The sequence below is a fragment of the Bicyclus anynana genome, chromosome 8 (assembly GCF_947172395.1).
Source record: "Bicyclus anynana chromosome 8, ilBicAnyn1.1, whole genome shotgun sequence".
NCBI classification, from domain to species: domain Eukaryota; kingdom Metazoa; phylum Arthropoda; class Insecta; order Lepidoptera; family Nymphalidae; genus Bicyclus; species Bicyclus anynana.
Genome location: NC_069090.1, coordinates 3,934,363 through 3,959,605, shown reverse-complemented (window position 1 = coordinate 3,959,605; position 25,243 = coordinate 3,934,363). Strand labels below are relative to the sequence as shown.

General features: G+C 35.7%; 1 protein-coding gene across 1 annotated transcript in view; it reads left to right on the top strand.

Moving 5' to 3' along the window:
* Positions 1-22,228, top strand: part of LOC112058615 (ankyrin repeat domain-containing protein 50) — an 81,068-nt gene extending 58,840 nt beyond the window's left edge. Inside the window, exons 19-39 of the mRNA XM_052882781.1 lie at positions 1,208-1,362; positions 1,832-1,975; positions 2,709-2,888; positions 3,599-3,669; positions 5,385-5,566; positions 6,157-6,298; positions 6,902-7,092; positions 7,572-7,670; positions 8,129-8,312; positions 8,826-9,006; positions 9,565-9,634; positions 10,266-10,412; positions 11,258-11,341; positions 12,737-12,880; positions 13,929-14,047; positions 15,069-15,196; positions 15,748-15,908; positions 16,340-16,463; positions 17,466-17,549; positions 19,663-19,733; positions 20,200-22,228. Of these exons, the coding sequence (XP_052738741.1) occupies positions 1,208-1,362; positions 1,832-1,975; positions 2,709-2,888; positions 3,599-3,669; positions 5,385-5,566; positions 6,157-6,298; positions 6,902-7,092; positions 7,572-7,670; positions 8,129-8,312; positions 8,826-9,006; positions 9,565-9,634; positions 10,266-10,412; positions 11,258-11,341; positions 12,737-12,880; positions 13,929-14,047; positions 15,069-15,196; positions 15,748-15,908; positions 16,340-16,463; positions 17,466-17,549; positions 19,663-19,733; positions 20,200-20,315 (2,777 nt within the window). The 3' untranslated portion in view covers positions 20,316-22,228. The remainder of the gene's footprint in view (positions 1-1,207; positions 1,363-1,831; positions 1,976-2,708; positions 2,889-3,598; positions 3,670-5,384; positions 5,567-6,156; positions 6,299-6,901; positions 7,093-7,571; positions 7,671-8,128; positions 8,313-8,825; positions 9,007-9,564; positions 9,635-10,265; positions 10,413-11,257; positions 11,342-12,736; positions 12,881-13,928; positions 14,048-15,068; positions 15,197-15,747; positions 15,909-16,339; positions 16,464-17,465; positions 17,550-19,662; positions 19,734-20,199) is intronic.
* Positions 22,229-25,243: the final 3,015 nt, after the last annotated feature.

Genomic DNA, 25,243 nt, shown 5'->3' with positions numbered 1-25,243 from the left:
TACATTACAACATAGTTTGCGTATTAGGGACGATAGGTAGTTGAGTAATCCCGATGGTTCAATTTAAGTAGATTTGCACATGACAATATGTATTGTTTATTACTTTTACCGAAACCATTTCCCTATGAGTCATGGACTTGACCAAACTTGACCATCGAATGACGTCTAAAGCTGTTTGTTTTATTTTACGTCATTCGGAGGTCAAGAATTCTCACGATACGTGAGTCGATGGAAAAAGCGTCGTATATAAAACTATATATTTATCTGCGTTAGTTTAGAGTAGGTTTGGAGTTAAAATCCCGACTTGAATAAATTGGTCTGTTTTGGCCTGTTTGTCCATGGTTGGTTAGTTATCAAACTAGGTTAAAAGCAAAGACATACCGCCATCGTTATATTGCCGTATTGAAATCATTATCAGTCTATTTGAATGGCTTAATACAGGGTTAGGCCGGCCAGCAGGCTAATTCACTAACTTTGACGTATATTACTTGACATATACGAAATTGAGATTGTATGTAACAAATGTCATTTTTTTTTTTTTTTAATTCTTTACAAGTTAGCCCTTGACTACAATCTCACCTGATGGTAAGTGATGATGCAGTCTAAGATGGAAGCGGGCTAACTTGTTAGGAGGAGGATGAAAATCCACACCCCTTTCGGTTTCTACACTTCATCGTACCGGAACGCTAAATCGCTTGGCGGTACGTCTTTGCCGGTAGGGTGGTAACTAGCCACGGCCGAAGCCTCCCACCAGCCAGACCTGGACAAATTAAGAAAATCTCAATCTGCCCAGCCGGGGATCGAACCCAGGACCTCCGTCTTGTAAATCCACCGCGCATACCACTGCGCCACGGAGGCCGTCAAAATTCGGTGCGTACCTACTGAGAAGCGTCGTGAATATCATACAGTATAGGTAGATGAAATTTAATGTAGATTGTAATAGGTTGTTATTATAGACCAAATTAGTGAATAGACCAGCAGGCCGGTCATACCTCCATATTTTATGGAAGAAGAGATTGGAGCTTAAAGTCAATAAGTCAAGACGTCAGACTCGAACATTATCATTAACTAATCTAATAGTCATCGTTACAATATCAAACATTATTACCATAAGACCGCAAAACCGCATTGGAGGAGCCGCGTGTTAGATCTAAACACTTTCATATTTTTTTTTTATAAAATATAACGATTGTGAATTTGTCAACAGTGGAACCTTCGACGTTAGAGAACATAATGCCGGAGCTAGTGAATGGTAACACGACACGATGGCCGCGCGACCGGCGCGTGCTTAAGGCTTTGCTAGAGCTGAGCAGGACTGACTCCATACCCACCGAGCCGGAGGGAGAAGATCTCAACGATTTGGTGATTATACTATTCATAATATGAACTTAAGTACAAGATGCTGCCCGACCCACGATGGCTCTGCTAAGGCCCTTTCCTTCCAAGCTATCTTCCAAACTTTTGGTGTAACCGATAGGAAATCATGAAAATTCTCCAACAAGGTAGCTATTATTTGATATTCGGCTCACTGTTGAGCATGAGTTTCCTCTCATAGGTAGGGTTAAGCCTACCACGCTGGCCCGATGCGGTTTGGCAGACTTCACACACGTAGAAAAACGAGAAAATTCTCAGATATGCTGGTTTCCTAGAGATGTTTTTCCTTCACTGTTTGAGGCACATAACTGAAAAGTTGTAGGTTCATATCCCGAACCGTATTTGAACCTACGCCCTCCGATTCGAAGGCATATCCACTGTTCAAAAATATTTTTTTATTAAAAAAATTACAACCTAACATTTCGATGAAATTTACCTTTTATGTTATTCTTAACAGATGTCGACAGACCAAGCAGTGGAGAGTGAAGACAATGCCGACGCTACAGGCGACGAACACGAGGAGACGCTACTGTTGGACCCCAGCACGATACATGAACTCGCCACCAAGGGAGACGAGGACACTTTGGCTGCCCTGTTAAAGGTATTTGAGGTTATTGCATTTTCAATGGGTTTTGAAGTAAAACTCCTTTACGTATGCTGGACTTCGGGAGTAAGCTGGTGAATGTGTTACGAAAAATGCAATCGAAATGACATAAAAAGCGCCATCTGTAGAAACACTGCTACAAGACACAATACAAGTAAGCCCAGCACCGAATCTGTTTAGTCTATTCTCGGCATAATTATGAACTAACTAGTATTATCTTGTGGGGTAATGCAAATGCGACACGATAGATGGCGCTACTAACCACTACTATTTATCAAGTTTCTCTTTTATGCATTAATTTATTTTCGAAAGTTATACTTTAGTTGTGTTGTCAAGGTCATTGTTTTTTTTGGAAAAAACTATAATTAAAGATTCGTCCAGGAAACTTAGCTACATATTTGCTTTCACATATTCTCAGTCTGAAGACGAAAGTCTTCAAACTTTGAGTGTTGTCAATTCGTTTTATAAGAAGACTGAGTCTAACTGAGAGTCACGTAGCAGGCGATAGAACGATCTCTGTTCGGAGTATCCCTGCGTGATCGAATTACAAATAAGGGGATGTATCATCTACAAAAGAATATTATACAGAATTGTCTGGCCCAGTTAGGGTGTCGTTGTTGTCGGCTTTTTTGTATAATGTTTTGCAAAATGGCGACCGGTGCAACATTAGTTCCAGTTTTTGCCATATATGGCAATATAAACGGTACTTTAAAAGTTGTTTTGTTTCTAGCGCTGTCCAGAGTTGGCGAACGCAACGGACGCAGTGGGCAGCACGCCGCTGCACTCGGCTGCGCGCAGCGGACGCGCGGGCAGCGCCGCTATACTGCTGCAGGCGGGTGCGTCCGCCGCCGCCGCGGACGCCGACGGGTGGAGCCCGCTGCGAGCAGCCGCCTGGGCCGGACACACTGAGGTGAGACGACGTTGTTCTACCCCCATTAATCTATCTATACTAATATTATAAAGCTGAAGAGTTTATTTGTTTATTTGTTTGTTTGATTGAACGCGCTAATCTCAGGAACTACTGGTCCGATTTAAAAAATTCTTCCATTGTTAGATAGCCCATTTATCGAGGAAGGCTATAGGCTATATACCCCCTACTCCGCGCGGCGTCAGCAAGTTCGATATAAAACTTCAAAACATAACACAGAGTCCTTTTCCTACAGGTCGTTTGGTAACGTTTATTACCAAACGACCTGTAGGGTAAATCATGCTATAGCGATTTTTTAAATAGTTGGCTTGTCATTGGCTACAAAAATTCAGGCGTCCATATTAAACAATTCGCACGGAGCTGACCTAAATTGAATGTGGCATCGCGCATAAGCGGCAAATAGGCGGCAAAAGACGCTTATGTACCATTTGCGCGCCATTTTAATTTTAATTTGCATTTAAATACTACGCTAAAATTTGTCATAGTAAAAGTGACCGATAAAAGAAGTGACTAATAAAGAAAATTTGTTTTATTAACGTAACAGAACAACCAAATAAAATTCGCTCCCTTACTATCATCTCTCTGTATAAATTGAAAATACCTCAATTTTCTAACTCGGGCTGATACTGAGAATTTCTTGTAACTAAAAATATATCTATCTGTATCGTTCAATATGTTTTAAATTGTTTCAGGTGGTAGATGTGTTACTGGAACACGGCTGTGACGTTGATTGTGTGGACTCTGACAACAGAACTGCTTTGAGGTATGTACCAATAGCTTTACTAAATTGAGTTCACATTATTGAGACTTTTGATTGGTGTAAATCTGACAACGACTACCTTCTCCAGGAAAGAAGGCCTAGAGAAGAGAAACTAATAGAGAACGAAACGCGGAGGGAATAGTTGCGCATTGGTACTGTCCATACAATACACGCACACACGCAGTACACTGGAAGTGCACGGGTTGTCGTATCAAAACGGAGGACGAAATACAATTCAAAATCCCATGATACTCTTGACTTCTGCGCGATAAGGCCTAGTTCGGACTACTTTAGTATTTTAGTCGAGTACGAACGATTTTTGGGCGATAAATACAAATATTGTTCGTACTCGACTAAAATACTAAAGTAGTCTGAACTAGGCCTAACGGTCAGTGCTAGTTTCGTTTCGGCGCTTGTTAAGGAAAAATTTTATCTCCATGATCGCTTACAGAGAGCAAATTATGCTATCCGTTTCGTTGCGAAGAAACGAAAAAGAGAACAATAATATTGTTCTCTTAGTGTGATAACGTAGTGATAACGAGGTAATTTTGCCTACATATTGTAACAATATCACTTCGTGCACTAGTGGGCCTTTAAAATATATATTCAATCAATCAATCAAAGCCTTTATTACTTCTTAACAATAAATTACATAGTTATTTTAAGTTTATTTATCCTATACTATTTGTGTTAGTGTGTTAGTTTATTAATATTTAACAAAATTGCGTATACATTTTTTTTACAATTGTTTGTTCTGATATAAGTGTTAGAAGGTTATAATTGTGACGTATGTTAGTATAGTACTTAATAATTATGTTAAGAATCCCTCACTGGGTATAGGCCTCCTCCAGCTGATACATTTTATTCATTCTTTTCTATGTTAAAAAATAATTTGTTATTTATGTAGGTTTGCCATCCATACGTAGATAATATTATAAGTTGATTCGTATAATTTGACTTTATTGTTGGGACAAAATTGAGTAACATTAAATAATATGTATCAAATGAGAGACGGTGTGCAAGAATTATTACCTAAATAAAGAAAATTATGTTTACACTGAGATAATAAAATAAATTGGTATATAATTATTATTTAGGACCAAATATATTTTTTTCACATTTGCAATAGTTTAAGTATATATTGAGATGACATGCTACTTCTTTCACATGGTGGCAACCTTAATTATAACATAAAATACTTAAGAGGAGTTTTGTTTATTTATTTCATTTTATTTTATTTTATTTTTTTTTTGTATTACTTTTTTTTCTTTTTTTTTTTTTTTTTTCTTTATTTTTTGTATAGCTGGAGGGTTTTGTAAAAAAATATATATTAATAAGATTTAATGATTCACTAGTACACATAAAAATAATTTTACATAAGTTTGTGATCTCCACACTAGGATTCCCTGTATTGTGGAATATATTGTAGAATATAACAGTTTATGACAAACAAGTAAAATTAGGTAATAAAGTTAAGTTAGGTGTTAAGTTCTTAATGCTAAGTTGATATAATTCAAAATAATTACAATATATATTATGTGCGTGTGTGGTGGTGGGTTTGTATGTGTTTGTGGTGTTTGTAGGGAAGTGTGTGTATGTTAATAAACTAATCCATGCGCAACACATGTTTAATTTAACTTTAGCAATTTTTCGGTTTCTTCATAATTTATTTTTCCTCAAACTGTTTATTGAATGAAATATAATGTTCTCTGCGACAGGGCAGCGGCCTGGTCGGGCCACGAAGCTGTGGTGGCGCGTTTGCTAGCGGGCGGCGCGGCTCCGGAGCGAGCGGACGCGGAGGGTCGCACGCCGCTCATGGCCGCCGCTTACATGGGACATGCGGACATCGTGAGGTTGTTGCTGGATGCGGGAGCTAGTCCTGACCATGCCGATCATGATGGTGAGTGTAGATAAACACATTTCTTAGTATCCCATGGAAGCAAGCACATCCTGAGCATTGTGATACAAGTTCAGGTTTAAAGTGCTCCTCTATGACGTGTACTTCATAGTGTCTTGTGATGTGATGTGTTGTCTTCTGTTATAGATAATGGTACATTACATCAGTACGCATAGTATGTGTCAACGACATATCTCGGGAAAAGTTAAAGACATTAGGCGGAGTTGAAATATTGCTCTCTCATTCATCTTAACGCAATGAGAAAAAGAGCAATGTATTTGAGTCCGCCGCTATTGGTCGACATTTGTCTTTCTTGCGTCTCGAGAGATCTTAGTGCGTATCTTAAGCTTATTGAATGGCCAACTGTATGTTTCGTCAAACAATGTAAAAAACATAGGTTCGACGAGCAATAGGTAATATTATCATTATAAGTCTACTACCAGACTGAGTACTACCAATATTAGACATAAGTCTGCTACTAGACTTATGCTTCTTGAAAAGACTTCCAAAAACAACGGGTCTTCAGCATCCAACGGATTCCTGACATCGAAGTGGGAGATCGACCATATTGAAATGTTTTTAATTTTGTCTAGGTCGCACAGCACTAGCAGTGGCAGCGCTATGCGCGGCGGGCGGTGCGTGCGCGGCTCTGTTGTTGGAGCGAGGCGCAGACGTCAGCAAAGCGGATCGTGACAAGGCCACACCGCTATTGGTCGCTGCTTTTGAAGGCCATACGTAAGTCATAAACGCTAAACACACAACATTGAAGAAATTTAATCCATAAAGAATTATGCGTGTCATAGAGATGCCCCGTTTCGCTTAATATGTGGCTATAACTGTACTGCACGAAACAAAATATGTCTTTTGGTGCGAATATTCTCATTTCATAGTTTCATTAATCATCATTAAAAGCTGAATCCGGTAAGTGGCTCAAGTATGCCTCTCTGACAGAGAGTTACATATTTGTACCTTTTGCCGTAGAGACCCTAGGGCCATGGAGTCGCAGTGGCAAAAAGTTTTACCGAATAATTTCACCGCGGTTAGTTGCTTCGACTGGTGACAGAAGGGCTGGCTCATTTTTTGCGCAAAGAATCAGCCTGGCTGTCCAGCTCGGGAATGCAGTCTTGCCACCATTCCACGTGGGCATGATTTGTATAGTTATTAGGATAAGTTAGCTTAAGTTCCTTAATGTATTCATTCTCAATAAAAAAAAAATAGTCAACCAAAAAAAAAAATTATTATGGTAAATTTTATTTTATAGGTAGACGAAACACCATCCTACGTCTCAATACTGTACTGTTTAAACAGGCTAAAAATAATGACAAGTTGTGTCTACAGAGAAATCTGCGAACTGCTCCTCGAGGCGGAGTCGGACATCGAGGCGTGCGACAGCGCCGGACGCACCGCGCTGTGGGCCGCCGCGTCCGCCGGACACGCGGACACTGTCCGGCTGCTGCTGTTCTGGGGCGCGTGCGTCGACAACATGGACTGCGAGGGCCGGACAGTGCTGAGCACTGCTGCTGCGCAAGGTACGACTTTTTAGACTGGTGTAGCTATGACCTTGAAAATTTTGAAACTCAAATTTTAAACACGTAAAAAAATCAGCTTACTCCCTAAGTCAATTGGGGAGTAAGCTGATTTTTGTATTACGAAAAGTATAATCGAAATGTCATACCGTTAAGTTTAAAAAGCGCCATCTATAGTAACACTGCTAAACTACCATACAACACGAGTAGGCCCAGCGCCGTATCCGTTAGTTTTTAACGGCATAATTGTGAACTAACTAGTAGAAGTTTCTATAGTACAGCAAGTACGACACAAGAGATGGCGTTACTAACAGTTACTAATTTCGCAGTTTCTTTTTCATGTATTATTTTATTTTTGAATGAAGTTTTGTGGTAAACATGAACAGTGAAGGCTGAACTACATGGTCATCAATTTAAAATGGTCAACACTTGGTTGAAGGATTTATAAAATGATTCTTATCAGTGCTACTTTTCTTTCACAGGCAACGTGGAAGTAGTTCGTCAGTTGCTGGATCGGGGCTTGGACGAACATCACCGGGATAATTCCGGATGGACTCCACTGCATTACTCCGCCTTTGAAGGTACCTAGATAAGCTTGTATGCTAGATTTATATAGTCATTTATTGGGCTCCGTACCCAAAGGGTAAAATGAGACCCTATTACTAAAATTCCGGTGTTTGTTCGTTCGTCTGTCCGTCCGTCTGTCTCATGAACCGTGATAATTATATGGTTCAAATTTCCACAGATTATTTTTATTGTGTTTCTGTTGCCGTTATAACAAAAATACTAAAAAAATATAAAGAATAAAATAAATATTTAAAGGGGCTCCCATACAACAAACGTGATTTTGTATGCTATTTTCATACGTTTTTGGTACGAAACCCTTTGGGTGCGAGACCGACTCGCACTTCGTTGGTTATTTTAATTGCGCTTGCTGTAACGTCACGGTGTTGTACACTCCTCTTTTTCTTTGGTGGTTGAAAAAAAATGTATGTGTCAAAAAGAAAAAATGAGATTGAGTTTGACATGTGTTTTAAAGGTCACGTAGAAGTGTGCGAGGCTTTACTCGAGGCTGGTGCTAAGGTCGATGAGGCGGACAACGATGGGAAGGGCCCGCTAATGTTGGCGGCTCAAGAAGGTCACACTCGTTTGGTGGAGGTCCTGATAGATCAATGGGGGGCACCTGTGGACCAGAGAGCTCATGACGGAAAGACCGCCTTACGGTGAGTAACTAAATTAACCAAACTAACTTTTTCAATCGTGTAAAGTGGTATATAATACTCTTAATTACATGAATGAAAGGCTTCGAAAATAATGATGTCACTGTTAAAACATATAATAATTTTGTAATGTTCATTTAGAATCTGATATTTCTGTACTAGCTATGGAAGAGCGGAGCCTTCTAATACAGAAGTAGTTTTACTACTCCTAAAAGAAGGTTCCAAACTACCACTAAGTTATGTAAATTTAGAAAGTGAAATAAACGATTTTTTTTTTTAAAAAACAAGTGTTTCATTATATAGTTCTCGTTCTTGAGGGGCTATAGGGATAAGACAACGTACTACTAAGGTCAAAATAATAAATAAATATAAAATAAATACAAATAGTCTTGCACTCTATTGATTTTAGATGGTAATTTTCGGAAACGGTTTAGCATATTCAGAGATTATGCCTATGACACCTTACCACGTTATAATATTAGTATATATTGTAATCTCTGATCAATTATTCCACAGACTGGCAGCTTTAGAAGGGCAGTTCGAAACAGTGACCGCCTTGCTCTGTCGTGGCTCGGACGTGGATGCGTTGGACGCCGACCGACGCAGCACGCTCTACGTGCTGGCGTTGGACAACCGGCTGGCGATGGCTCGCCAGTTACTGACCTGTGGAGCCAGCGTGCACTGCAGTGATACTGAGGTGAGACAAACGTTGAACATCTTGCCTGTATGAACAAAAAATTTACTCAAACACACACTTGATAAAAAACGAGTGTGCTTTAGACCACACGACTAAACACGAAGTAAAACTTCTTTCAAAAATAAATACAAAGCGCCATCTATGAGCATCATGCATAACTGCATTGCTACAGATTCTTGTAATGTACAAAAGGGATTGTTTCAAAGTTCCCTAAGAACGCCATCTATTGGTGATGATTTGTGGGTCTTTTTCGCCCGTAAGAACGAGGCGGGGGGTGTACGGGCCTCGAGGCTTAGACTTCTTGTCCGGGCGCGACTACTGGTAATTTAAAATAGCAAATATCGTTTCACTTTGCCTGTAGTAACACCTATTTTAAAAGCCTATCCCGAATACACTTTTCGTAATTTATTCATCAACTTACTCCCCAAGTCCCCAAGTGCTGAAAAAGTACTACATACCTATAGTAGTTTTATTGCATATAGGCGTGGTTAATGCTACATGGGAGACATTTACTATCGCAGTATGTTATCTCTTTATTTTAAATGTTCGTATTTGCAGGGTCGAACACCGTTGCACGTATCAGCGTGGCAAGGACATACAGAGATGGTCAATATGCTAATTAAAGTCGGTGAGTAGTTTTTACTTATTATATACATAGTTTATAATCCGTGCTACACACGTTACATATTTGTGTTTATCGTCTCAGTTATTAATTTTTTTTAAAAGAGGATTTTAAATTTATTAATTTATTGCTAAGTATTATTATAGGACTCGAAAGTGATTGAAAATATAAGAAAACTAATGTCGAACAAAGGTTATGATTCACAACATTTGTCAGGACAACATATTTAAGAAGTCAAACTGTAACCAAAATAAGACCCTAGAATGGCAGAGCATGACCTTGAGTGGAGTCACGCACTTGTGAATGATGTGTGTAGGGTGAAAGGATCCTTTGACTGTATACAAACACTCCCCTTTTCCACTCAAGTCACTCTCCCCGCCTATCCCAAGTAACACATAAAAAATTACACAACAAGAGATGTGGACGGCTCGAACGCCACGAGTACACTGAAGCCAACACGAGATCGAGCGACGTCATATCCGTCACAGACTACTATTCTTACACTATTTATTAAAAATAAGTAAATTGAAAAGCAGCCAAGGCGGCGATAACAGTATTATTTTATTATTTCTATTGTAGTTTTTGTCAGTAAAAAAACATTAAAACGTGTTTATAGATTAATAAAATGATGTTTAAGGGGGTGCTGCAGTGGACGGGCGCGACCGCTGCGCGCGCACGGCGCTGCACGCGGCCGCGTGGCGGGGCCGCGCCGCCGCCCTACGTGCGCTACTGCAGCATGGAGCTTCGCCCTCCGCCGTCTGCACGCAGGGTGCTACGCCCCTCGGTAAGTGCTCTTTATTTCGATGAGTGTTAATTTAGACGACATTTAGACGGTCTCCGTGGCGCAGTGGTATCCGCGGTGGATTTACAAGACGGAGGTCCTGGGTTCGAACCCCGGCTGAGCCGATTGAAGTTTTCTTAATCGGTTCAGGTCTGGCTGGTGGAAGGCTTCTGCCGTGGCTAGTTACCACCCTACCGGCAAAGACGTACTGCCAAGCGATTTAGCGTTCCTGTACGATGCCGTGTAGAAACCGAAAGAAGTGTGGATTTTCATCCTCCTCCTTTCATCTTAGATTGCATCATCACTTACCATCAGGTGAGATTGTGGTCAAGGGCTAACTTGTAAAGAATGCCAAGGTATAACGATTCTCTATCGTTGATATGGGACGAAAGAAAGAGTTATACTGATATGTAGCCAAAATATATTTTCTTTTTAATTTTCATCAAGATTCGCAAAATCGATTGCGACACTTTGCAATCGATTGTGCGATTCTTGATATTAACCTTATGAAGAACAAGAATACTCAAGATTATGAATTATTACGAATATAATTAAACTTAACTGTAACGCTTCTACTGGACGTAAAGATCTAAGCGTCAACTTCTGTGGACATCTATTTTACATACATTTTACTTGGCATTATCAATACTAATAAAAAAAAATTATCATCATTTAATCAATTTTGTCTCAAAAAATATAATATTTTTTTCTTCAATCCAGTAGAATAATGAACAATTTTAGACAGTGTAAAAGTGTAGTTGACATTTTTACACTGTCTCAAATTGTCAAGCCTTATTATTAATTTTAAATCGCCATTTAACTGAAGTTCATTTATTTACTTACAATAGGCATAGCGGCTCAGGAAGGGCACGAGGAATGTGTGCTGTGGCTGCTACAACATGGCGCAGACCCCATGCAGGCTGATCATTGTGGTGAGTAGAGACTTATTAGAGTAGGCTAGTAGTCTTAGACCATTAAAAATAATGGACCTGTTTCGCACCCAAATTCACCAACAAAAAAGTCTGTCGTTTTTGGACGAGGTAAACTCACACATCGAAAACATTGAACACTATTTAGTATATTCTGTGTCCATACACTACACACAACTATATAATTGACTCGCAATATACACACGCGTAATTTTTACACAGACTAACCAACACATCGCTTAGGCTATCCACAGAATATATATATATAGAATGTTCGATTACTTGATCGATTTTTTGCTGTTCCGTCAAAAGAATCGATTCTTTTTAGAAATCGGTTTAATTACAAATTTGATAAAATTATGGTAGAAATACTTACAAATGAAACGTTACTCCATCTTTTACTAAACTACAAGTTTTTGGCCGTTTTTTATGCCATTCAACTACACAAACCGGCATTTTTAGGGAGCTCTTTACACGACGAAAACGATTACAACAATGAAACATCGATTCTATAGCAACAGTTTTTATAAACGCGTTAGATCATTGATTCTTGATCTTTGACAGAGGAGTTTATGAGGCAGGTACTTTCTTTTTAATGGTCTAAGCTAGTAGTAGATAAGTGAGCTAATAAGTAAGGAAGGAGCTCATTGGATAAGACGAATCTCCAAGATACAATGGAAAATGAAGGACTCAATTTCACCTAGAGCCGTTCAACCATTCTCGAATCACAAATATGTAAGTGTGTAAGCTCCGCGATTTCACTTGCGTAAAAATTGTTGCCCACATGAAAGGACATGTCCCAAAATGGGCCTTTATTATTTATAATTTTTAAGCAGATCGATAGTATTTTTTACAAATGGAAGATACAAATTGCTGTTGAGAAAATAATTTTCAGAATTTTTGGAAACCGCATTAATTAGATAAATATTTATTTTTTGTTTCGCTCCCTTGTCTACAAATTAAACATAGACAATACAGAAAATACAGAAAAAGATTTAAAACAGCCATTAAAAACATCTGGAATTGAATTCATATCCCGTGTATTGTAAAGATGTAAATTTTAAATGGTGAAATTATAAAGATGTAAATTTTAAATGGTGAAATTAAAATCACTCACAATCTGTCAGCGTGTGAGTTACAACCATGTTGCCATGATAAACACTCTTAATTAATGTTGTCAGCTAATGAAAAAAATACATTTTATTTAATTAATAAAAAAATGCGGGTTCCATAAAATTGTTCATTTTGAGTTTGGAGACCCATACTTTATGTTCTTTAAAAATAAAAATAATTTGTTCTGCTTAGTTGACACTCGGAATAAAGGCACAGCCTCCATACAAAATTGGGACATGTCCTTTGACATTGATTTTTTCTATTTAACTCATTGTGTGTGTTCAGGTCGCACTCCAGCGAAAGTGGCATGGCGGGCAGGACACGCGAACATCTGTCGCCTGTTGGAGCGGTGGGCCGCGCCCTCCGCGCCTCCCTCCGCCCCGCCCGCCGCACCGCCGCCCGACGACCTGCTGAAGCCGGCGAGGACTGGTATGTTCATTATCCGTACTAGACTCCGCTAAAACTAAAACTACTGAACTAAAATTGACAGAGCCTTACACAAATGACAATAAGACCGCCATTACCAAATGACAATGAGAGTCTACGGGACTTGTTTCATGGCGCGGAGTGTAATATCACAAATGTGAAAGTAAGTTTGTAAGTTTGTTTGTATACATCTGTCTATCTGTTACATATTCACGACTAAACCACTGAACCTATTTGGATGAAATTCTGTATAGATAAATTAGACTTTGGTGCAGAACATATATTGTCCTGGAAAAATCCATAATTTCCGAGGGACTTGTCAAAACAGAATTTAACGCGAAAATAGTTTTACAGTAGTTTTCTTATACAAGTTTCCGAATTGTTTCCGATATACTTTATTCCAGTGAACTCGTCATCTTTTTAGACCTATGTGTTTTTATTTACCTATTTATGTCACAAATATGGAAATATCTTGCGCCCCTTAAAAATTGGAAAAAACACAAAAAAAAACAAAGTATAATTTCTTTCAAAAATAAAGTAATACATGAAAGAGAAACTTGAAAATTAGTAACGGTTAGTAAGCGCCATCTCTCGTGTAGCATTTGCTTTACTTCACAAGCTCCTACTAGTTAGTTCACAATTATGTCGTTAAAAGACTAAACGGATTCGGCGCTGGGCTCACTTGTGTTTGTCGTAGTTTATCATTGGTACTGCAGGTGGCGCTTTTAAAACTTACGGTATGTCATTTTGATTACACTTTTCGTAACGCGTTAACCATCTTACCTCAACAAGTAAAGCGTCAAGCGTGCCTATAAAGTTTCACCGAAAAATCGATATTTGCATTTGATTACTTGTTTTTTTTTTTTGGATTCATTAAGGATTTACGAAAGTGTTATTAAATCAATTTAAGGTTGTACGAAGCAACTAGTAATTATGATTATCAGTGTATTTTAACGGCATACTTCAGGATTAGGCCTCCCCTCCTTAGAGCAGAGGATACAGCTAATAATAGATATATAAATAATTGGTAAATATAATGTTTGTATCGCAGGTTCGCCGGACTACAAACGGCGTAGCGTGCATAGTTCGAACTCAACCAAATCGTCTTCCAACATGACAGGCGGCTCCAACAGGTCTCACGAACATGCCGATGAAGCCGGACACGATAAGGTAAACAAAAACGCCAATAGACATAGCAGGCGTCAACAATATTACCTATCTCGTGAAGAAAAAAAGACATATTGTCGAAGCTAAAAAAAATTTGCTTTTTTTAAAGGTTCTTAAATTGTTCATTAGCGTTTTACTATAGTATGATTGTTAATTCCAATTGTACATACCTACGATTATTCTTACTTGAAATTTATTAATTCCAGTCACTAAAATGACATTTCAGTGACAGTTGTACTTGTCATTTTACTGACTGGAATTAATAATCGTACTAATTGAAAATAAAATACTGATTTTTTTTGAGACGTGACTACATAATAATTTTAATTATAACATTAAAATATAGATTAACAGTTAAAATATAGATGTTCTATATTTTAACTGGTTTAGGACATCACGATAACAGTAAACCTTAACCAAACGGAGTGTTAAACAAAATTATTAGTTTGATGTTTATTCCTTTAGTGACATCAAGTAACATCGTGACGTCACAAAATGCATGACATCGTTGTTGATGTTTGGAAAAATTGATTAAATAGATAATTTTTATATTAAGCTTTCATTAAGGAGATGGTCCATTTTAGGCTCACTCTTGTACAAGGATTTTATTAAAATCTAAATAAGTGAATAAATCCAATGAAATAAAAAGAAATAACTAAAATTAAAACCCAAGTTTTGGATTTATATCAAGATGGCGCCCTTATAGCAAATATGACATGACAATTGACAGAAAACGTCAAAACTGCATTGAAAACTCATCAATCCGCCATTATTACCATGTTAGTGTTGCATTTCTTGGGAGAGAATAAATATTAGTTAGAAAAAATTAACGTAAATTCGTAGATTTGTATAATCAAAAATTGAAAAAAATATTTTTTTTTATTTCCGCCAGGGCACAATGACTGATCCTGGGCTCCATACAATTTTGGACCATCTCCTTTAAAATGATTTCACTATCCTATTCTTATGGTACAGATTTTATCATACGCAAGACATATAAGTTAAATTATTAAACAACTTGCAGGCGAATCGAGCAAAACTATCGCTGTCTTTCGCACAGCAAGTAGCTCGATGCGGTCGCACGCGCCGGGAGCTGGACCGGGACGAGCCTATACCGGAGCACCAGGCGGTGGAGAAGGACTCCAAACTGAGGTAACTTATGTTCGGGGGCAGCTAGGGGTGAGAATGCAAACGCGAATGATTTCATACTTATTTAATAAAAAAAAAATGCGATAAAACATTTATTAAAAAAAAATTATAACTATCTATAACGAAGGTTTGAATCGAGATCGGCGATTGATCTGAATTGACAAATTATAAATATGTTTTTGACAATAGGAGCGTGAAAATGACTGTCGGCCATGATGGTCTATATTTCAACTGTTTCGTGACGTCACTATAAAAAATCCCTTACAAACGGAGCATTTGACAAAAATACGAGTACATCAAGTTACATTGTGACGTCACAAAATGGACGACAGCGTTTTTTGACGTTTGGAAAATTTGATTTTCAAATTGAGTTTTATAAGAAATCCTCGACTTTTATTAATTAATATCGATATATTTCAGACTCTTATTCCATGTACTATGCGAAATTTATATTTTTGATATGAGTGAACTACCTTATTTATAACCGACTTTAAAAAGGAGGAGATACTCAAGTTGACCGGTATTTTTTTTTAACATTAAATCTCTCATTGTAGGAGTTACGTAGCGAACGAGCGAGACGGAGAGCTGCGCGGCTACGCGAGGGAGAGGGACCGACGGCGCGAGCAGCGACACGGCACAGCCAGCCCTCTGTACGCGTCGCCTCCGCGGAGCCCTAGCGAACCGAGGAGCCCCTCGCCTTTGTTAGCTGGTACTGGTGAGTTCTTTGTTTTGGAACTAGTTTTTTGCGAGTGTTTCTATAATACTGAAATATACAGGATGCAGGAGTATTTCCCATTACTTCAAGGTGTTGACGAATCCACTTATAGGAGCCGAACTGCATAACTAAAATGCTTTGACGGCCTCCGTGGCCGTAATTTTTTATTTTAATTGTTTTTAAATATGACCAATATTCCCGTTTCCCTCCAACTAGTCGAGAAAGACTGTGTTAGGAGTGGGTACGACAATAGACCAACGGGGCGGGGATCAAACAACCCCTCGGTGATGAGTCCGACCGCTCTTACCGTCGAACTATTGAGGCTGTTATGCTATATTATACTATGAGCCTAACCCCTCTCATTTTGAAAGGAGACTCGTGCTCAGCAGTGAGTGAGTTGTTAAAATATAATGGCTATTCTTCATCACCAGGCTCGCAGCCCGCCAGCCTGACCAGCATGCAGCCGATAGTGACAGATACACACTTCAACCGCGACACGCACATGCGCATCATCCTCGGCCGCGACAACAAGCCGGCGCACGACCGACACGACAGGTGAATTCATTATTTATAACCCATTCGCGTGAGACCACGGGGATAAAATATAGCCTGTGACACTCACAAATAACGTGGCTTTCTAGTGGTGAAAGAATTTTCAAAATCGGTTCAGTAGATATCTATATTACACCCTATATGCCACAAACTTTACCTTTTTTAGTATAAGCAATAAGACACAATTATTTAGGACATTAAGGTATTTGTATATACAATATTATAATTGCAAAACCTTTTAACCCACGCATTGGCGTGTATTCCATAGAGGAGTCATTACGAACCTGCATTGGAGAATTTTCCATTTGGTCGGACTACATTGTATATATGGTGCATACCCTAGTTAAACACCTTGTGCACACCACTGAACCCACGTCCACGGTTCATTTAACGTCCATATGTCGGGACCTTTCCGAGTTCTTTGGAACCCCTCTCTGGTTATTTTATAACGTCATCTAAAACAAATTTGAGATACATAATTCATAATTGCGCAAGGTGACGTCAGAGGTACGTAAATCTTTAACAAAACGTTAAGCGAAGCCCTAATGTTAGATACTCGTATGTAATCTGTTTATAATACTATGTTAATATTTTGTCAATTATTAACCTTGTACATGTTGCATTAGTATTTTTGTGTTATGTAGAACATAGTATGTTAATTTGCATTAGAGGAAATATTAATTTTCCGGTGGATGTCTATAATAAGCCACTATAATAGTTTTTTTTTTTTTTTTTTGGTTTGTATTTTGCATGCTTGTATTTTGTTGACTGGGAAGAAAATTATTACGAAAAATGCCTTTGTTTATATAGAAAGCTCTATTTAAACTAATTATATAAAATAAGTGCTAATAATCAGCTACCATTTACTTGGCAAAAACATTTTAAAATTTTTGTGTTTCATTTGTTTGAATCCAGAATGATAAATTTGCATAAGAATTTATTGTTTTTTTATGGTAAATCAGTATATTATTCTTTTTTCTTTTCTCTCTATTAACACGAACATAGTGAGGTGGTATTGGCGACACGGTTCATTTACAACAAAATTGTCGGCAGTTTAGGAAGAGCTAGAGGGAAGATATTTAAGAAAACGTGAGTGAATACGACGGATATACTCGACAAAGTTGTCACTATAGTAGAGGAATAGACAAAAGTATGCAAGTGTATAATATACAGACGATCAGAAATATAAAATTTGCAAACATTGTAAATAAAAACAAACTTTTCAATACATACAGATATGACTAATAGGGATGATGACAGTTTTTTAAATTGTATATAAATTAAAAGTATGCTAATAGTAAAGCAATTTTGTAAAAGTAACAGGGTATCTGCGGTCATTACTTTCGGAGCTACAGGTATTTAAAGGGTCAGATTTGCGGCGCTGCCGCGAGTCCCTGAAAAACGCGTAGGTAATGTAATGATCGTTAGATTTGTATGTGCGTTCAAACAAAATTAGTAATATCTTTGTTATTTGTGTGTTTATGTTAATAGTTCATATATTAAAAAATGTCACTTTTAATGTAAGGAAGCTAAAACTGTATGAATTTTCATGTAATTATAAAAGATTTGTAAAATTTTGCAAATATCCAGACAATCTTTGCTTTTTATATATAAATTAGTTAACATTGACGCTATTTACCCGAATGTATCATAAAAATCAATATATTCAAACCTAGTCATCATCCCTATTGAAAATAACATTGAATTAAAAAAAAAAATTGCCAAATATTATAATTTGTTACAAAAACATTTTGTTGTACTTTTTAAAGAAAAATGTAAAAATAACTTTGTCGAGTTTTCTCGTCTCGGTTTGGCTGGCAAAAAGCTGTAACTAAGTTAGACTCATCATCCACATGAATATCATTGAATATCATCCTTCATAGAACTACTTTATAATATAGTTGAAATAAGCAAAGTGCTGGTCTACCACCAGGTAGACTGACGACATCAAGCGAATTGCAGGTATTCGCTGGATGCAGGCTCAGGATCGTGATGTTTGGAAGTCCGAAAGGGCCTTCAGTGGACGTCACATATGATGATAAAATAAAGTGTATGAATGTATGGTTCGTTTTTTTTTTAGAATTGCTTTTTTTTAGAAGTTTCTAAACAAACATGGCCGTTCTCATCACTGACATTAGTTGTGACGTCATCCTAGGGATGGGCCGTTGATGACCTATTTAGGGAATGAACTACTGAATGAATATTGGACTCAAAGAATAATTTAATATTTTATTACCCGTTCTAGTCCCTATTTAAAAACTATTCTTAGGGTATTATAAAAAAACATTTATAATAATTTATGTATGATTATGTATGGAAAACTTTATTTGTGATAATAAACTAAATACTTTGGCAAATAAAATATCTATATTTAGCTATATACCGCACACCGTCTTATCTAAGTGTGTGCTAAATATTTGTGGACTTTAAAATTAATTGTTAATGTATCTATTGTAATATGGATGTTTTTTTAAACAAACACACTGGATGCTTTTTTTGTGTTGCCTATGTCTCTATAACTCTGTTGTGTCTTTTGTTGTATAGACACTACACAATCAAAGTTTGCAAATTAAAAAAAAAAGAATTATAGGAGAATTTGCCACTGCGATGACTCTACAAGCGCTTTTACTAAAATATGCTGGGATTCGGCACTATCATCTCATAACAGTAACAATAACTTAGTTACAGTACAACTAACATTACTAACTCGTATTTTTGCTACACTAACTAATCTAACTTCTAACCTAACATTATGTAGCTAATTTAAGTATAAAATAGTTATTGTTTACATAGAATAAGTATACTGTCAAGTAATTGAAGTATGAATAGGTTAGATACATTAGTTGACAAATAATAAAAAAATCACGGTTTTTAAGTAAATCAAAATAATTAACATGATAATAATTTTTCTAGTTTTTTTGTTCTACAAATTATATGTACATCAAAAGAAAATCTCTGATATGTTCTGATTGGCTTATCGTATTTTCAACATACATATCTAAAAAGATTCTCCCCAAAATCAGTTTTGTATTAAAAAAAACTAGATGTAGACGTATCTGTGATAATGTTGGTTAATTTGACTGTTTTGGTCTTCCCATATGTGGAGTGTTTGTAATAAATATCCTGTATTATAAAAATATATGTAATATTTAGTAATGTATAAAAAGCTTGTTTATATTTAAATGTTTAATTTTGTTCGCAGTAAAAATAAACGCAACGGAATCGTGACCAACCCAGCGATGCGATTAGTGGCCAACGTTAGAAATGGACTTGGTAAGTTTTACTTAGAATCACAAAATATTCATTAATTAATATACTAGCATATTTTCAAAGGATTATTAGGCGGGCGTTTTCTATGAAAGCTCAGGTGGCTGAGTTTTTCAGACTCTTCCAACAATTATCGCTGTATTTCAATAAATTTTCACAAAATATTAATCAATAAAATATAAAATATATTCCAAGATCTTTATCATGAACTCTATCTATTGGTGAAAATCGCATGAAAATCCATTCAGTAGTCTTTAGATTTCTTCGCAAACAGACAGACAGACGCGGCGAAGGAATTTGTTGTATGATATGTATATACACATATAGTTGGTATATTAGTATGGACTAATAAACGCCGATCAATTGCAAATTATACTTTGGTCTCTTTTGTGCTATAAAAAGTTTAGTTCAGATTTATATATACGAAATGATAAAATCCACTGTTAGAGTAATTCAATTATTTTTTTTACAGACAATGCCGCAGCGAATATACGTCGTACGGGCGTCGCTTTAGCCGCGAGCGCCAGTTCCGCGAACCCCGCGGTCAAAACCAACGCCTTCCAGTGGAGAAAAGAGACGCCGCTATAAAAATGCTACTAAGAGAAAGGGACGTCACTACATTCCGGTATTCTAGCTTTGCATTGGGTGAAAGAGACTTCGCTATAAGAATACAGATGAAGAGAGGAGATAGCGAAAGTGTATCTATAGTGTGACATAAACGAGTAAACTAATTAACTCACTGTGTGACCACATTTACTGTCATTATCATAAAGATCTGTCATTATAGAGCAACCAATTATTATTGATAGGTTTGTCAGGTTATTGGTGAATAATCACCAGACAAATTACAATAAAGATCATCTATTATGAGATTTAAAAAATATGTATAAAACCAATAAATATATCCTGTGTCCGTATAACACACAACTATAATTTTTAAATCGTAATACACACACAAGTAAATTAACCACAGTGAAAGATCCATTCTATAGACGCATTTGTATGAACACGTTAGATCATGATCATATAGTTTTGATAGAGGGGTAACCTAGTGAGCCAGATCTTACAGAAAGTAATTGGTCTGAGGATGAAAATGATATTTAATTACTCAAAAGAACTAATAATACCCACCATTTTCCGTCTAACTATTTATATGCAACTTTTATTGATACATTGCTTTTAATATACAACGGTGTTGCATAAGATCGAATAAGATGGTAAAGGAAGGAGGTGGGAGTTTGCTTTGAATAAGAGTAAATTCAAAGATATTCTACTATTAGATATGTTACGTGCCTACAAAATAACTGCAAAACTGATCGTAATTTAGCTATTCCACTGAGCACACGCATGCACAATTTTGTGTTTATTTATACTATATATTTATCTCCTGGGCATGTACTTCTAACTTTTCCAATTTTAAGAAATTAAATATCACGTGTCTCAAACGGTAAAGGAAAAACATCGTGAGGAAACCTGCATACCTGAGAATTTTCTTAATTCTCTGCGTGTGTGAAGTTTGCCGATCCGCATTCCTCTTATTTTGAGTGGAGACTCGAGCTCAGCGTTGAGCCGAATATGGGTTGATAATGATGATGATGATATATTTATCTATATATAGTTTTTACACTTCTTGAATACACAACTCGCCATTGTAGTCAATATTTAGGTATTATTATATTATGACTTTCGTTGTTTACAATGCGACTACATGGAATTAAGACAATTAGCCACTTCTGTCCGCCTCAGTTTCGATGCGCTTGTGACATATCTATGGTATAAAATCTTTGAGTAAAATAGAATCTCTACGTATATTCCTTAGGTATTAACACGAACAGCCCCAATTTATAACATTTTAATTTTGACGACATTAAGTATAATAAATAACAATCAGAGCGCCTCATATAAGCATATAAGCATTTTTTGATGTTCTTCTAAGCAATGGAGAATTATAAAAAAAAAGTTAAATAGATGGTACAAAAATGACATTTAAAAAGTAATATAAATTTAAATCGCTATAAATTTAATAGCTATATAAGTAATTAATTAATGTATGGTTCACCAGATGTACCTAATAACACGTAATTCATTTAGAATATGGTGTATTTTCATGGCAACAATATACTTAGCTATACCAAATCGTAAATTAAAATCATCAATTGTATTGAGGTTCAAACAGTTTTGAAACGCCTTTCAAAAATGTATTTTGGTTAATGATGATATTCTTTGCAATAATTGTTATTATTGATAAAATCATACTCATCACTAGTAGATGATATATTCTGTAATTTTAACAACAGAAACAACTATACAAATCAACAGCAAAACCAACAACAACAGAAAATCATTAAACTTTTAACATATTTTTGCGTATATATTTATTTTTTTATTTATTTATACACTTTATTTTGTACACCACAATTAAAGGATACAAACAATATAACAAACAAACTAGGATGCAAAAGGCTGCCTTATCGCCTCGTAGCGTTCTCTTCCAGGCAACCTTAAGTGAAATATTATGGGTGGTGTATAAATACATTATAATTGTTGTTTAATTTTTCAAATAATTAATAAATACTGATTTTTATTTTATAACATTTAAAGGTTTTATAATTTATATTTAAGTACAAATCACGAATAATCAACATTAATTAATATTTCAATCTAATACTACAAATCATTTGTGTATGTTTATCACATTCAGGTGTATGTATAACATGTTATTTTGTTCGTGTCCACGAAAACCTGACTTTTCTGTAGCGATGACACACTGATTGTATAAAAAAACTCAGGTTTTGTTAAATTTCCACAGAAAATAGCAAAATGTTCCATCTTTCGTTTATATATGACAGATATGACGAACTTTAAGCTTGTCTTACTCGATTACGACAGTCTAGAAGGACTGCACATTGAAATAGTGAACAAACTTTATGTTTAGAATTATGTAGGTTATATTTCATGTAACAGTATTATCACACACTACAAAATTTATTTAAATATTTGAAAATTTGCGTTTGGTTGAAATAAAAATTTCATTTGTTTCTATAAAATCCCGACTGTATTTTTGAAAAACACCCACGACATAACGGTAAAATTTGTTGGGTGAAAATTTTCCTGATCTCAAAACGAACAAAGTTAACTAACTTAGATTTTTTTTTACTAAATATAGTTAATCTTATTGAACTAGTCCAGAATAAGTGCAGGTGCCTATTTCTGAAAAAAAAAAATATACTGCTAAAAGTGATTTATGTCATAGATAAATTGAAGAAAACACGCGATTTAATTATAGATTTTTTTTTAAATTCCTAGAAAGGATGGTTTTGTGAACCATGCTCGTAATGTGTTTTTCCAAATCGTATTTTTTGGATTAAACAAACGCCTAAACGCCTTTGCAGGTTTGACTGAAAACCAAGATGCCCTAAATAGTATAGTTTTAATATGTCAAAAATAAAATATTATAAAAGAATATGGCTATAAATAAATCGCGTAGTTTCTTCTGTGTATGTACATTTAGATTAAAGATATTAGTAGAATTAAGTAACTATGGTATGGTAACACCAATACGTGTAGTAAATAATTATAAAATAATCGTTAATCAAATCGGAAGATTATTAAATAATTAAAGTAAGGGTCAAAACACATGAACACGATACAGTATGGCATCGTGGCATGTTATCATGATTATGTGTTTTGGTCTTAAAAGTGTATTTTTTTATGCGCTCCAGCTGCTATGACATTTTGAAGCCACATATTTTGATCACTCAAAAGTACATGTTCTAGTAATTTTAATGGGATAATTTCAGTCGACATCACTTTTTCTATATGTTTTTTGAGGTAGATAAAACAGTAATAAAACTGATCGATGTTCCAAAAACAATTCTTATTTCTTTTCACTTCTTTACCAGTTAAAAAAGTTAAAAGAAATTTAGTAAATTGTCATTTGCTAGTAGGATTTTTTGTAAACGCGTGATTGATTGATGAACTATTTATGTGCATTTATTCATTTATAATCGATAGAATCTAGGTGCTGTACATTTTTTCAATAATTTGACAATGTACAAAATTAATAATTTTTTCAAGTTAACGAATAATATAGAATCTAAAATATTATAAATAAATACGTAATATTGAATGTGAAAAGGCAGTGTTGCCTGTAAAAAAGGATAAAATGTTACTAATGGTAGGATTTTCAAATTCTCGGTGGGTAGTGGTAGATTTCGGAAACCTTATTCACAGTGGATGTTCTTTTAGAATATTATTGAAATATCCAATTAAATTTCATCCTTTTTAATATTTATTTCATGAAAATAAATTTAATTAAAGGAGAAACTTTATTAAAATTTTATCTATTGCTTGAAAACCGATTTTTTCGAAAATAATACGAAATACGTTATGAGTCAAGTTTGTGTATCAATTGGCAACTGCAAATATATAAACACTTTTTATTGTAAATGATTTAGTAGAAATAAAAATAATTAAGTATTATTGTCACTTGAGTGGGTTCGATAGTTTTTTCGAACAGAAAATGATAATAGATATTTTCGATATTTAAAAAAAACTTATAAATTGTAATCAAGTGTCATATTTTGAGGCTACACGTTTTAGTGAAATGTTTTTTTTTTTTATTAAATTTTGTATTACATTTGGCTTCGAAATGTTACTCACTTAAATTTCACAAATTCAAAGGTCTTTTTTTGGTTTCGGTTCGGTTTGGTTGGATTTAACGCTGTGGTACTATTTTAATATTAAATAAATGTTAAATAAATAGGAAGGTTTGTGTTGTGAAGTAGATTTTTGATAAACATTCGCACACACAATATTTGGAAGCCAAGTGTGATACCGTTAAATGCCATTTCGAAAATACTTTTGGCGTTTCTCACTTCTTTTTTACAAGGAGCTTTATTTCAACGATTTAGGTGCGCTTATTTTGTCAAATGGTGTTTTAGTCGTCTGTTTGTGGATTTTGTAGAATTTTTCGTGATATTTACTTTTTACTATATTTACTTTAGGTGAATCGATGCTTGCTATTATTTTGAGTCAGTATGATAAGTTTAACGACTATAAAAATACATTTAGATGGTTAAGAGATACTGCTGAGACAGTTAAACAAATAGAATGCATCCAGATTATATTATATTCTATATGCAAACATTTGGTAGAAAATATTATAACTGGCAACACCATGTCAATCTATGGAAATCGCTTTTACCACGCAATTATTTGTCTCTCAGTCTACGTTCACGAGTGCATTCGTCTCGCTCCAACACATATGTGTTTGACTTTAACATTGTTTCTCTTTCTTACACTCCGCCTTTATAAAAGTGCGTTTTAGTCAGAAAAGCGATAAACTTTAGGAAATCACCAATCGAGACTATTAGTGGATGATGACGTAATATTTATCTACTATTAACTTGTTTGGTGTGTTACTGACGTCTTTTTGCTTGAAAAACGCACCCAAATACTGATATTTTATTTATGAAATCGATTATAAAATTGTAGATGTGTTTTGAACGAGATTT